Raw genomic sequence first — 13,829 nt, 5'->3', positions numbered from 1 at the left:
GTCTTTCGTTAATATTTTTTTTTTTTTTTTTTGCGAAAAAAAATTTTCTGCGTACGATTCGAGAAGAATGATATATTGAAATAGAAAGTCGTATGTTTATTATTATTCAAAAATTAATTAGCTAAATATGTATTATAGAGGTGACAGAATATTTGTTGATGATTGAAATGGTATGGAAAAATTTCAATGATCTTGAAATATGTTCAATATAAGAGAATAATATTTTTATACATCTCTTTTGGAATATACATCACTTTGTAATTTAAATGTTTGTGAATAATTTTAATATATAAATATAATATTGTCTGTTTAGTTGTTAATCATCAATTGTTATGAAACAAAATGCAAATTTTTTATTATAATATAATATTTTTCTCCCTCAGATTCCTAATTAAAGGAAACGAACGAAATCTTAATTATAATCTATTCAAAATATAATTTCATAATTTTAATAGAAATTTTGTTTGGAAATTAATTGTTAATATAACAATATAAATTAATAATGAAAATAAAAAATGAGTCACTTATTGTGTTAAAATATATTCAATATATAAAAAGTTATTATATTTCAAATATTAAAAAATTTCAAACATTATAATGTACTTAATTCTCTTTTATAAATTGAAAATAAATAAAACTAAATTAAATATAATCCGATATTGTTTTAGTTAGATGTATCGGAAAGTACTTCATAATTTTCTTATGTTAGCTTCAATATTAGTATAAAATTACAATTCTACAGTATATAATACTGAAATTAAAATATTTCCTAAACTAATTATTCTCGAAAAAATAATAAATAAATTATTATTTTTTTATAGAGATTATTGAGCTGCATCAATTGATAAAAAATTTATGATTTATATTTGATCTTTCATACAATTATAGAAATAATAATATTAGAATGTATCAAATATCTAAAATCAAATATCAATATTATATAAAATGTTTTTCATTACAAAATAATAAAGTAATTATTATAATTTTATTATAATAATAATAAAATTAGTAATTAAAATATATTATCATAAATTGTAATAATATCAATGAATAAAATGAATAATTTTATATTTATAATAAAAAATTGATCAAATTTTTGTCATTGACAATATGTTTCGAAATTGTTGAAATCAGTAAAATGTGTTCTTTTTTTAAATATATGTTCATAAAGTAACTTTTTAATTATATAAATTTTTACAAACGTGAAATTCGTGAAATAAAAACGATGAATCTTAATTAATATGAGCAGTAGAAAATAATAAGCGTAGAAAATGATAAATTCATCAAATTATAAAAGCGTACTCTTTTTTTTTCATTGTGAGCATCCAGTGTGCCCCCTTGATATTCGTCGCAATGGGAGTTGAAAAGCTCCTTTTTCGTCTTTGCGAAAAGTAATTTTACGTTGGAACCTCGATGAATGCAAAAGAAACGAACAAAGAGATGCGATAAAAATTCCCGAAATGAAATTTTTCTTGATGAAATAAAAATTATTTTTTTACTTAACATATTCGTAGTTTTAAAATTTTTAACTATATATTTACAAAAATTGGATATTATTCAAATAAACTATTTGAAAAATAAAAATTTGAAATAATCATATTATCAATATATGTTATAGTTATGGTTATAATTATTTGAAATGATATATATTGATTTATTTGAATAGATAAATGATCTCTTGATTATTTAGTTATTTGAATTTCAAATAAAATAATTCCATTTTATTAACATTATCAATTATATTTGAAATATAAATTTTTATATATATAGAAATGCTACAGGAATAAATATAAACAATTTTTTTCTAAAATATAATAATGTCATTATCTTGTTCTTATTTTCATAATGTTTTTTGTCATAATATGCTTTTTCCATAAAAATTCCCATATTCTAAGTTCAATAATTAATTTAATTCAATAATCAAATTCATTTATTATTATTATTTTTTATTATTATTATTATTATTATTATTATTTTGTTTAAATCAAATTTACAGAAATTATCTCACTAGATAAATGCCCAGATCCGGTTTTGATTCCAAATATTAAAAAGAACACTACTGTAAATGCTAGTGATTCACAGTTGGCTGAGAAATAACAAGTTATACTACTGAATGGCGAACAGACTATTCCATAAAGTAGAAAAATAACAAATTTAGTAACAAGTACATGTGAATTTTTTTTATAGGATGAATGAATATCATGATATTCATTTTTATGAAATGAATATCATGCAAAAATAGTATAATGATTAATTTGTAATAGCATAAGATTGTATTTTTAATTTAAACTGAAACAAACTATCAAAAATTTAAAATACAAATATATTTGATAAAAATATTTTAATTAATGAATATATAAAAGAAAAGTTAATGTGTTAATGAAAACGAAAAGAACAAAGAAATAATATTTTTTAATATTGCTTGAATTAAAAGTGAGTAAAATAAATGAGCAAAACTATATAAATATAAATAAAACATAATTAAAATATTATATAATTATGAAAAAATATATATACATGCATAATAAGAAATTATGAAACTGTTATGAATCGTTTATTTAGAATCGTTTAGAAAAATATCATATAAAAAAAAACATCAGGTAAATAAAAAAAAAGTACAATCTTATCAATTAATATATTACACAAAGTTTTTGAATAAAAAAAAAAAGGAAGTTTAACATGATTTTCTATTATAAAATGTAAAAATATAATTAATATAAAAATGTCTGTTAAAGTTTATTTTTCAAGTAATAAGCAATATAATTTTATGTCAATTTAATCAAGTAAAATAGATATAAAAGTATAACGGAGGTAAAACTATTTCTTCATTTCATGCAAAATTAAATTGCCTAAATTAAATAATAAATTAGCACAAATGTATTAATATTTTTTTGACTTGCAAATTCTTGAATTTATTTATATTATTTTTAAGTTATTGCTACATTAAAAAATTTTAATTTGCATATTATCTCTGTAAAGTATTAATTAAAATTTTATTTGTATATTATTTTATATAAAATTATTGTAAAAAATATTTTTTCGATTTATCGTATAATAATTATCAAAAAAAATGTTTATATTTAATACCTAATGATAGAAAATGATAAAAAAAATATATATTAGAATGAAATTAATTCGAAATTTTAACGAATAAATAATACTTGTAATTGATAATTATAGTTATCGTTAACGACGAAAGAATTAAATGATTTATTAAAATAAGAAACGTTTCATGTTTAGAATTCACAAACATAGACATTTTTTGTATTACGATAACAATTTTATCCACAATTAACTATTAAATATAATTTTTAGCGAAATCTCGAAAGCTTTTTCTAAACTTCGATAAATATTTTCATAATAAATTTGATATGAAAAATATTATGATTGCTTCTGATCGCTATATTTGTATCTGATTACTACTTACCACGCAATTGATGCCATACTTGTGCCCGGAGAACTCGGCGAACTGCACGGCATTGTATGGGTCAGAGATGTCCCAGACGCGGACGTTTGGCATATGGCCGCACTCGCCAGTCGCCAGAAACCTTCCATCGCCAGCGAGCGCTAAAGAGGTAACTGTTTTACGACAAGCGTTCAACACGTGAGCCTGGGTATTCTTCCGTGGATTGAACAGTACTACGGTGCAGCTGAAACAAATTAATTGTTCGATTATGCTATTTTCTATCAGATAATAATAATATCAATAATTCTTTTATATTATTAAAAACATTTTTAAAAACAATACTTGAGAAAAATGAGTAAAAATTCGAATTCACTAGAAAAATTTTTTTTTTTTACATTTTATTAATGCCAAAGAAAAAAATGTGAAAAAGGCATACAAAATAGAATTTAAAATATTATATATTAATATATATATATTCGTAGGAAACTCGATCAAAATAAATACAAAGTTGCAAAAATATAGAGAAATGTCAAATTTATTTATTAAGTTATATACAGTTGAAATTTGAATTAGAAGTGAATGAAGTATCACATCTACAAATAAAATCATATAGCATTGCATATTAGTGTGTGATAGAAAAGAATATTTGCTTTACCTCAGTGTAAATCTGCAAAATTTCTTTCCAGCTCCTTACTGAACATTTAATTATAACTATTCGCCATTGGAATTATGGAATAACCGCAAGAAAAGAAAAAAGGATTCGCGTTGCAAACATTAATTACGAGTCGTAAAGACAAGTTCCGTGACGTATGAAATTGTAGTTGATTCGAAGGAATGAACAATAACTTAATTTTCTGCCATCTGCCGGTTGCCAGTGAAAGTGACACGAATAATTGCTTACATTGGATATATCTTATTCCAACTTTTCATTTTTATTGATAAAATTGAATAATATACATCTATTTTTTTAAATATAATGTATATAATAATCACAGATATACAAGATATTATTTGCAGGATATTTTTGTATTTTGTAGAAATAATAAATATAAAAGATATATATATATAATATAAATGTAATTTGATGGACTTATAAATATTAAATATTTAATTAAATATTTGAATAATACTTGAATAACTTATTTCCCTCAATATTTATATTTTTTATATGTTATTATAGAAACTGTTTCTTTCAAAATCAATTTGATTTAATGATTTTTGTGAAATTCTTATAAATTCAATCGATAATATGTAACAAAATATTCGCAGCAAATGAATGTGTCACGAGAAGAAAATTAGTAACGCTTGTTTGCAAATGTCGAGCACGCGTACGTGTTTCTTGGTCAATTTGAATAACGTATTAGAAACTTAAGTACACGGTTTTAATTCAGTGACACTCACTTTAGAATTATTTCAAATCATATTTTTTTAATTCGAATTAATTCGATGAATTTGAATTAATTCGATGAATTTTATTTTTCTCGACTTACAATAATGAATAGATAAAAAAATATTTATTTTTAATTCTATTAATTCGTATATCAAAAAATTTCTATTTTTTAATATATTTACAGAATTAAAACTTATATATTTATATATTCAAAATATAAAAATTATTTTTTATATAAATATAAGCTAAGAACTTTTCTTATTTATATTCTTATTATTGCATGTTTCAAAAAATTAAAAGAAATAAGAAATTATGAAATTATAAAAAAATAAAAAAATTAATATAGAATAGAAATCTAAAATAAATATGTACATTACAATATCCAGATTCTAAATGATAACAATGCTTAATAATATAAAACATCCAACGGTTTCTGAACGAGATATGAAAAAAAGAATCGTACAATCGTATTCTCTAAATGTGTTAACGAGCACCACTGGCTAAGTGTAAATAGGCACGCGGTTATTGTGGTAATACGAAACGCGACTCGTGCGGCTCGTTGCATCTCGTTGTCTGCAAAGGCGATTTATTCGCCTGTCACCCTAAACCGCAACGTGTCAATAAACTCAATCCTAACGGAGCGATATTTCTTTTGCACTTGTTCTGATGTTATGTTAACAAAACACAAACATAATGTAATTTCACTGTAATTTTCACATTAAATCTGTAAAACTAAATTGACTGGAAATTTTTTTGTTCTTGGATGACAAATATTATCGATGATGCATGTTAGTTATTCAATTTAAATTAATTGAAAATATCAAGTATTTGATAATATAGTAGATTCGGGATAGATCGGAAAAATTCGGAAACCAAAACAGTATAAAAATATTGAGACTTCAACCGATTTCGTCCGAATTTTTCCAACCTATTTTGAATTTTCAAAGATTAAAAGTAAGAATTACTAGATGTAAAAAAATTATATAGGTTATGTAAAAATGTAGAGTATTTGTATTATGTTTTGATTGATTATTGTTTACTTTCGTATGAAATTATAAATTATGATAATAATATATAATATATAATAATGTTATTAAAATTATAAAATATGATAAATTATATAATAATGTTATTAATGTTATTATTATATAATAATGTAAATTAAAAATTGACGCATAGTATTCAATAAGAAAGTATTCAATTCTAATTAAAACATATAATATACACATATATTTTTTAATATAAACATAAATTTTTCTTTTTAAAATCTACATTAACTTTGCTTATAAATTTCTTATAAATACTTTAAGAAGCAATAAAAAGGAAGCAAATTAGGATTGTTAATGAAGACTTGGTAATTGATGATGTGACACGATGATATGATACGATGTGATCTTTTCATATATATATATACATAAAATTCGTAGATATATAAATTTTAAACATAACCTAATTTTTACACGATGGCTTAAGTTGTAATGATATATACATGATGATATATTCTCTACATTTTACATTTTCTTTACAGTAAAAAATTCTTTTAAAAATACTAGTTAAGAATCAAAATAAAGATCATATATAATATAAGGATAAATAACAATAAACGTTTAACGTTGATCCTTGATGAAAAGTCACGTAGGTTGTTGCACTAAAGCTAAATTAATGGCATAAAATATCCAAGCACTAAACCTAACTTATACAATTACAATGCTAAAAAAAATATGTGCTACTTTCTTGTCGCTAGCTGTTTATAACTGTTTATAGTCTTACAAAAAGTCACGATCTAAACTGGCGACCAAGTTAGATGTCGGTCTCTTTATATTCTCGATTGGTAAACGATTGATTCGAATCGCACGACATCGATGAAAGGCAAATGTTCCAAAGCACGAATACATTTGAGAATAAAATTCTCGAAAATTATTTTTCCATTAAAAAATACTGCATTGAAAATGAAATTTAATTTTGAAAAAAAAAATTCAAGGCAGTATCCAATACTCTCAAAAATTTTATTTATAAATTTACTTACATTCTTAAAGATAAAAATGGCAACAATATATCGATTTCTAGATATCAACATATAACGATAAAAAATATCGATATCTTTATTATCGATTAAATTATATGGCAATTGATATTGAAACCATTAGCATTTTTCGGATTTTAATATTTTTAAATATAATTTTATAATTATATTTTTCATTCATTAAAAAATTATAATGGTATCATTTATTTTCATTAAAATAAAGAAGAAATTATTTATATAGCAAGAACATTTTTAGATAGTGTATCAAACAAATAATGAATTAATGAATTAATGATTTTTATAAACTTTTTATGTTCTGATATAAAATAAATTTTACAAAAATTTTTATCAAAATTCCTAAAAAATCTTTTCCTTCTTAAATAAGTAAAAAAAATATTGATATCGAAATATCAATTATATTATAAACATCAATATTTTATTACAACAATATACCGATTAATTATCCATATATTGATTGATGATAAATACGTCGATTTATAAATTTTTTGCTATCCCTATTTGCTATTTAAAAATTATTATTAAAATTAAAGATTAATAGATTAAATTGAAATAATAAAAAACAAATATTTTATCAATAAAATGAATCCAAAAGATATGATTGTATATCTTTGCAACTTGCAAATCATATATTTTGCAAATCAATTAAAGGATAATATATGAATATAATTTTGTTTCGTCATTTTAACACAGGATGGCGCAATAGTAGTAGTAGAAAAATTATGTAGAAATGATTGTGAGCACATAATTTCATCATTCAAAACAAATAGTGCACAATTTTCGCCGATCGATAATCGCGAGCAATTTCTTCTATGAATCAATTAAGCGCGTCTATGTTCAAGTGTTTGATTAGATTCTATTTGCGAATGAGTCGCCCGTCATGCATATCCGCCATGTTTCCGGTCGTTCGTTTTCGGTTCGCCAAAAACGGATAGATATACGACTAGAAGTTCAAACAGTTTTCCGTTTATTAGATTTATCTTCTAATCTTGTTATTATTTCTTTAAGGAAAGCCCATTGATGGCAACTAGCACGTGATAATCAATAATAAGCAAGTTAAAAACATTAATATACAATTTTAAGATGAATATATATAAAGATCTTATTTAACGTATATTTATATATAAATATATTATACATCTGTGTTTTTAAAGACAAGTTTAAGATACGTAGATATTTAAAACATGATGAAAAATATATCGAATATAACATAAATATATTAAATATATGTGTTTTCAATATACGTTCGAAATCATAACCTCCAAACCATCTATTTGTTTCTTTCATAACCTACAATACGATGTGAATATATGTTTAAATCAATGTATCTTTCACTTGATGCCATGCTTTAATTATGCTTTATTAATTATTTTTTTACAATATAATAATTACAACAACAACAAAGTCCATTATATCCTTTTTTATCATTATGTGAATATCATCAGTAGTAAATTGACTATTAAGACTGTTGTGTTTAATGAGAAAGGTAAATATTCCAGAAAGTGTCAACGTTGTTGTATTTTTGATTCGCTTATTTTTTAGTGAAAGTGAGAAACAATAAGTCCGTCCAAAATAAAAAGATATCTACATTCAACCATTCTCTGATATGTACGTAAAAAAAACTGAGATTCAGTGAAATAGTTTGAAGAAATGGTAGAGATGATTTTGTATTTACTATTGAGGCACTATTGTTAAAGAACAGGGACTGTATATGGGAAAGGAATGGTTAAACCTGTATATTCCCTCTCGTTTTCACCGAAATTAGAATCTTCGAATCGCGTCCATCGTTAAACTAAGCTCGATTAAATCGTCGCATGTGGTCTACTTTTGTCTAGCTGAAAGGTTTGCGTGGGAACGCGTCTCGAGGTGAATTCGAATCGCATTCGAATCGTGTTAGGCGCGTCTGAAAGGAACACGTGGAAACCATAGAGAAATCGTAGCTTGTTCCCGAGGTTTTTCATCCTCGTCGAGTGTATCATATCGTGTACACAAGTGAGAGAGAATGAACTTGTAAGTAAAGTTTTGCTCGGGGCCGATATACACTTTTCATTCGATTAACCTCAAAATCCACTTTTCCCACGCGAACTTTGCACTCAAATCTTTGTTATCGAAGATTATTTCGAAAAGAAAATTTTATTGAGAATTCGCATTTTCGAAGAACGAGAAAAATTTTGAATGTAAATTTAAATTTATTTATTGATTTAAATAGGATAAATGATTTAATTATATATTTCTAATAATTCTATTTTCCTAAACTGTTTACTAATAAAAATAAAACGATTATATGATTTATTATATGATTTCATTCATACGTGTGAACTTTTGGTAATAATAATAATTAATAGATTTTTATTTTTATAATTGTTAGTAGTGTTCGATTAAATTTATTATTAGTTAAAATTAAGTTCGGAATATAAATTCTTTTTTTTCAATAATTTTTGCATTTAATTTCTTTTTGTTTCCAAAATTTTTTTTAGAACTCGACAAAATAAAAATATAAATACAAATAAGATGAAATGAAATATATACATTAAATAACAGCATCAAGACTCGTCACTTCAAATGAATAGAAAATTTGGTTTTTTTTTTCTTATTGAATAATAATTATATCTAATTTAATTATATATATAATCCATATATTAGAAATTGACTTGAGATTCAAAACTTTAATTAATGAGAAAAAAATAAATATAGATCTGAAAAATTAACTAAGCATCTCTATATTTGATGTATTCAAAATAACCAATCGTATTTATTTTGATGAAAAGAGACATGCAAAATATTTTTGTACCACATACTAGAAATTATATAATGAAAATTATAAAATCCAAAAGATAAAAAAGGATAGAGAAACCAAGCATGTCTGTGAATAGCTTTAAGCCTTTTCGCGTCGAGTAAGTACGTGAGACCTCTCTAATAAGAAGAGTCGTCTCGCGACGAGACGTACTTAACGCACCTACCACTTATCATACTGACCACGATATCGAGTCAATTTTAGATTTAAACTAACTATTATCAACAAATCAAAAAATTTACAATATTTTTCTTAAATGTTCAATTGTTATTTGTACAAAAATTAATTAAGATAATAATATGCGATCAATTGCCATATGATCAAAACTAAAGCGAATAGTAATTGTTTTACGCTATGCATCGTAAGTTTCTGGAATATATTGCATATTATTTTTATCATTGAAAATCATTTAAATATAATCGTATTCAAGATCATTTTTTATTGAAAAAACATTAATATTAACATATTAAAATAATTCTACGATTATAAAATAAAAAAAAAATGAAAATTTTATTTTTCGTATCTCGATAACTATTTGATAGATAGTAGCGATAATTCAACTACACATATTTCATCGTATGTCTCAGATTACACGCATCGTCGCTCGAAGCAATTCTAGGTATTGCTTGGTATAATTCCATAATAGTTAAACGGATAGAAAGTGCAATATTTAATTGAGCAATACTGTGGTTTCGTAACTTTTTTGACACTGTAATACTAGAATTTTAATTTTATTATTAAAATAAAAGATCAATTAAGGAAACTCAAGAAATTAATATATTTTTTTGTTATTTTAATATATTATAAATGTTTCATAAAAATCAATAAGATATTTTAATTATATATAATATAATTATAAATATTTATTTATAAATATATATAATAATTAATGATATTATTCAAATATAAAAATAAAGAAAATTCTTATTTTTTTCTTATTCAAAGTTGCTATTATTGAAATTATTAACTATAGATTGAAAAATTTTATTAATTTTTTATATATATTATTTTATATATATGTATATATTTAAATTCTTATTTATTCAAAGTTGTTATTATCATATCGAAGTTATTATTTATAAATTAATGACATTTCATTAAGTTTTTGATATTTAAAATATCGTTAAGGCATTAGTACAAATAAACAAATAAATAAAAATTGAAATAGATTATAATGTAATTTTTCAATAAAATTTATTTATACTTATTGTACAATTTATTACAGATGATTTTCTTTAATATTATTTTAGTAATAATTTTAAATAAGAAAAAACCACAACTCTAATCTTTTTTTCTTTACATTAATAATAATATTTTAATATTATCGATACATCAAAAACTATCAATAAGATAACATAATCGATCAAATTCTCTTACTCGACTTCAATTCATTTAACATGCAGTTATATTGTCGAAATTGAGAAAAATCACTAGACATTTATATTACCAAATGCTCTAAATAGAAAGAACAATATTTTCTCACATGTTGTCGAGTGATGGTATTCGAGCGTACCGTTATGGCAACGTTATCTCCGTGGCAAAAACTCCATACGACGAAAGTCTCGCAAGAGTCCGAGCAATGCACCAGGAAGCCTGTGACTGTAATTTCTAGCCGCGGGTTGCGTGTGGAGCGAGGAACATGTAAGGTCGCTAGTATAAAGGTCACTAGGTCGATTATCGAGCATGGAAACCAGCCGACGACAACGTATCTAATAAGTTGGTCGATGGAACCGGCTGATTTAGAACGGCTCGTTCTTTTCCATCTCGATGACAGTGATGGGTCACGATACGAATCTTCCTGAACGATCCTCGTTTCGTGATAGAAGGCTCGATTATGGCAAATGTTCCGTGTTTTCACGTGTCGTTAAATGTTTCGTTCAATCATATGATTGTTATCGTGATTATAATCGTGTATATAGTTATGATTTCAAAATTTCTCAATTTTTATTATTGATTGTTGATAGATTGTAATATTACTTATTATATATTAGGTTTAATGTAAAAGAGATTATTATTGAACGAAAAGTATCATAATGATATCAAATTCGAAAATATAAATTGAAAATATTTATTTATTATAATATGTAATAAAATTTATTATATTATTACCAATGAACTTTTGTGTAATGAAATTTATAATGCCATTAAATATCATTCTGAAAGAAATTATGAAGTATGAAAATTGATTACAGAAAATTTAACTTGCAATTAAAGAAAAAATAATTTGGAGAAAATAAAGATATTAAAGAAATTATTTATTATATCAACGGTTAAATTTGACAAATGATTAATATCTTTAATAATTATTTAAGTAACTGTTTTTCTTTAAAATGAGATTCCAGTTTATAAATATTAGGAATTACGTTAAATGAAAAATTTGAAGAGGTACTATTAAAAATATATAAAATTATTTGAATAACAAGTATTAAATCTAGATTTAAATGTATTAAAAATTTTAAGATCTCGTGAATAATTAAAAGAATAAAATGAATTTTTTAAACATATAATATTAACTAATATTATCATAAAGAATATGCATAATTACAGGCAGTAATTGTAATAAAGAAAATTAATTATAATTATTAATTTTAAATTATTTATATTATTTATTTATTTTTGTGCAATTGGTTAATTTTCTTCAAACTTAATCTCAATAATTTATCTTAAAATCATAATTATAAATATTAGTTTTAATTGTTAACTAAATAATTTATATATTATAAGAATATACAATAATTAAAATTTAAATATGTAACAATGTTACATGATTTTAACTTAATTTTTGTTCTCTATTATACATTTATAACTAATACAAGTGTATTTGAAGAAAAATACAAAAACTCTCGTTTTCTTGCTCGTCCTATTCGAACATGTAACACGTTTGCTCGTTAGTCGGAAAAGATTGTCCTGTGGTCACTAATTCTGGCAGTGTGTTGTCGGAACGCACAATACCGTTTTCAGTTGCTTGGCTGCACCATCTAATTACTATAAGGGACTTTCTTCGTTTTCAATAGATATACGGACCAATTTTTCTCTTATCTTTCCTTTTAGTGATTGATAATGCTTTCGAATAGACAATTGTGATAGAAAAAATTATTCATAATTATTTCTGCAAGAAAACAAAGTTTTTAAAAATATTATATTTGAATGCTATTTCTAAACACTGCAAAACTACTCATGGGAATTATAAAGCCTTTCTTGTTACAGAGGGATAACGATTTGGAGATTTTAAAAGATTCTTAAAATAAGTTGCCAATAGTAACTAATTAATCAAATAATAACTAATTATCTTTAAACTTGAATTCCAAATGTTTGAAAAATCATTGATATCACATCCTTTAATTAATCTAATTTTAAACAATACAATAGAATATTTTATTCTATTCTATATTATTTTTTTCTTCAGTTCTTAATTTTCTTAATGTAAAAATTCAACAAAAATTCAAAATTTAAGACAAAATTTTACAAAATTTTTTTTTACAAAAATTTAATAAAATTTTAAATTTATTTTATCTATATATATTTATCTATATTTTATATTTTAAATATTTAAATATTATCTATATTTTATATTTTATATTTAAATATTATCTATATTTTATCTATATTTTATATATATTTATCTATATCTTATTATTATTTTATTTATATATTATATATTATATATTTATATATTTTAAATTTATTTTAATCTATCTAATCTTTTGCTTATTAAGTTATGTATTAAATGTATTATTTTATTAAATCACTATCTTTAAAATTTTTTTTTTTATTTATTTTATTTATTCTACTTATTTATTTTACATTAAAAGGAAACCTAGAATCACTCGATGTGAACTTTCTCAACGAGCGAAGAAAATGCCACGTTGAATATTTGCCCTTGAAGAAAAATTTAATCTCATGTTTGGCATACGGACGAGAGAGTTTCGTATAATTAGCGTGAAATGAAAAGCTCCAAGACCTTCGTGATGATGATCGAATCGATTTCGTTGCTGAAATTACTATCTGAAAATGGTAACGTATAGAGGATAATAAAAAGAAAATTTATTTAAAAAAATTCTAATAAATATACATTGAAAAAATAATATTTTTAAAGTTATATAAATAATAATATATATAAATAATTATAATATATAAACAATTTTTATTAAAACATATTGATAGATTATAATTATAATGATATATTGATAGATTAGAA

The 13,829-nt window shown here is 22.9% G+C and overlaps 1 protein-coding gene across 3 annotated transcripts in view; it reads right to left on the bottom strand.

The window, feature by feature from the left end:
* Window positions 1–13,829, bottom strand: part of LOC102677296 (mitogen-activated protein kinase-binding protein 1) — a 150,587-nt gene that overhangs the window by 22,702 nt on the left and 114,056 nt on the right. For all 3 annotated transcript variants that reach the window (XM_006615012.2, XM_031510134.1, XM_006615013.2), the window contains one exon: window positions 3,428–3,650. In XM_006615012.2, coding sequence (XP_006615075.1) covers window positions 3,428–3,650 — 223 coding nt within the window. The remainder of the gene's footprint in view (window positions 1–3,427; window positions 3,651–13,829) is intronic.

The sequence above is a fragment of the Apis dorsata genome, unplaced genomic scaffold (genome assembly GCF_000469605.1).
Source record: "Apis dorsata unplaced genomic scaffold, Apis dorsata 1.3 scaffold_207, whole genome shotgun sequence".
NCBI classification, from domain to species: domain Eukaryota; kingdom Metazoa; phylum Arthropoda; class Insecta; order Hymenoptera; family Apidae; genus Apis; species Apis dorsata.
The sequence above is the reverse complement of the archived record's forward strand: the minus strand, read 5'-3'. Positions and strand labels throughout refer to the sequence as shown.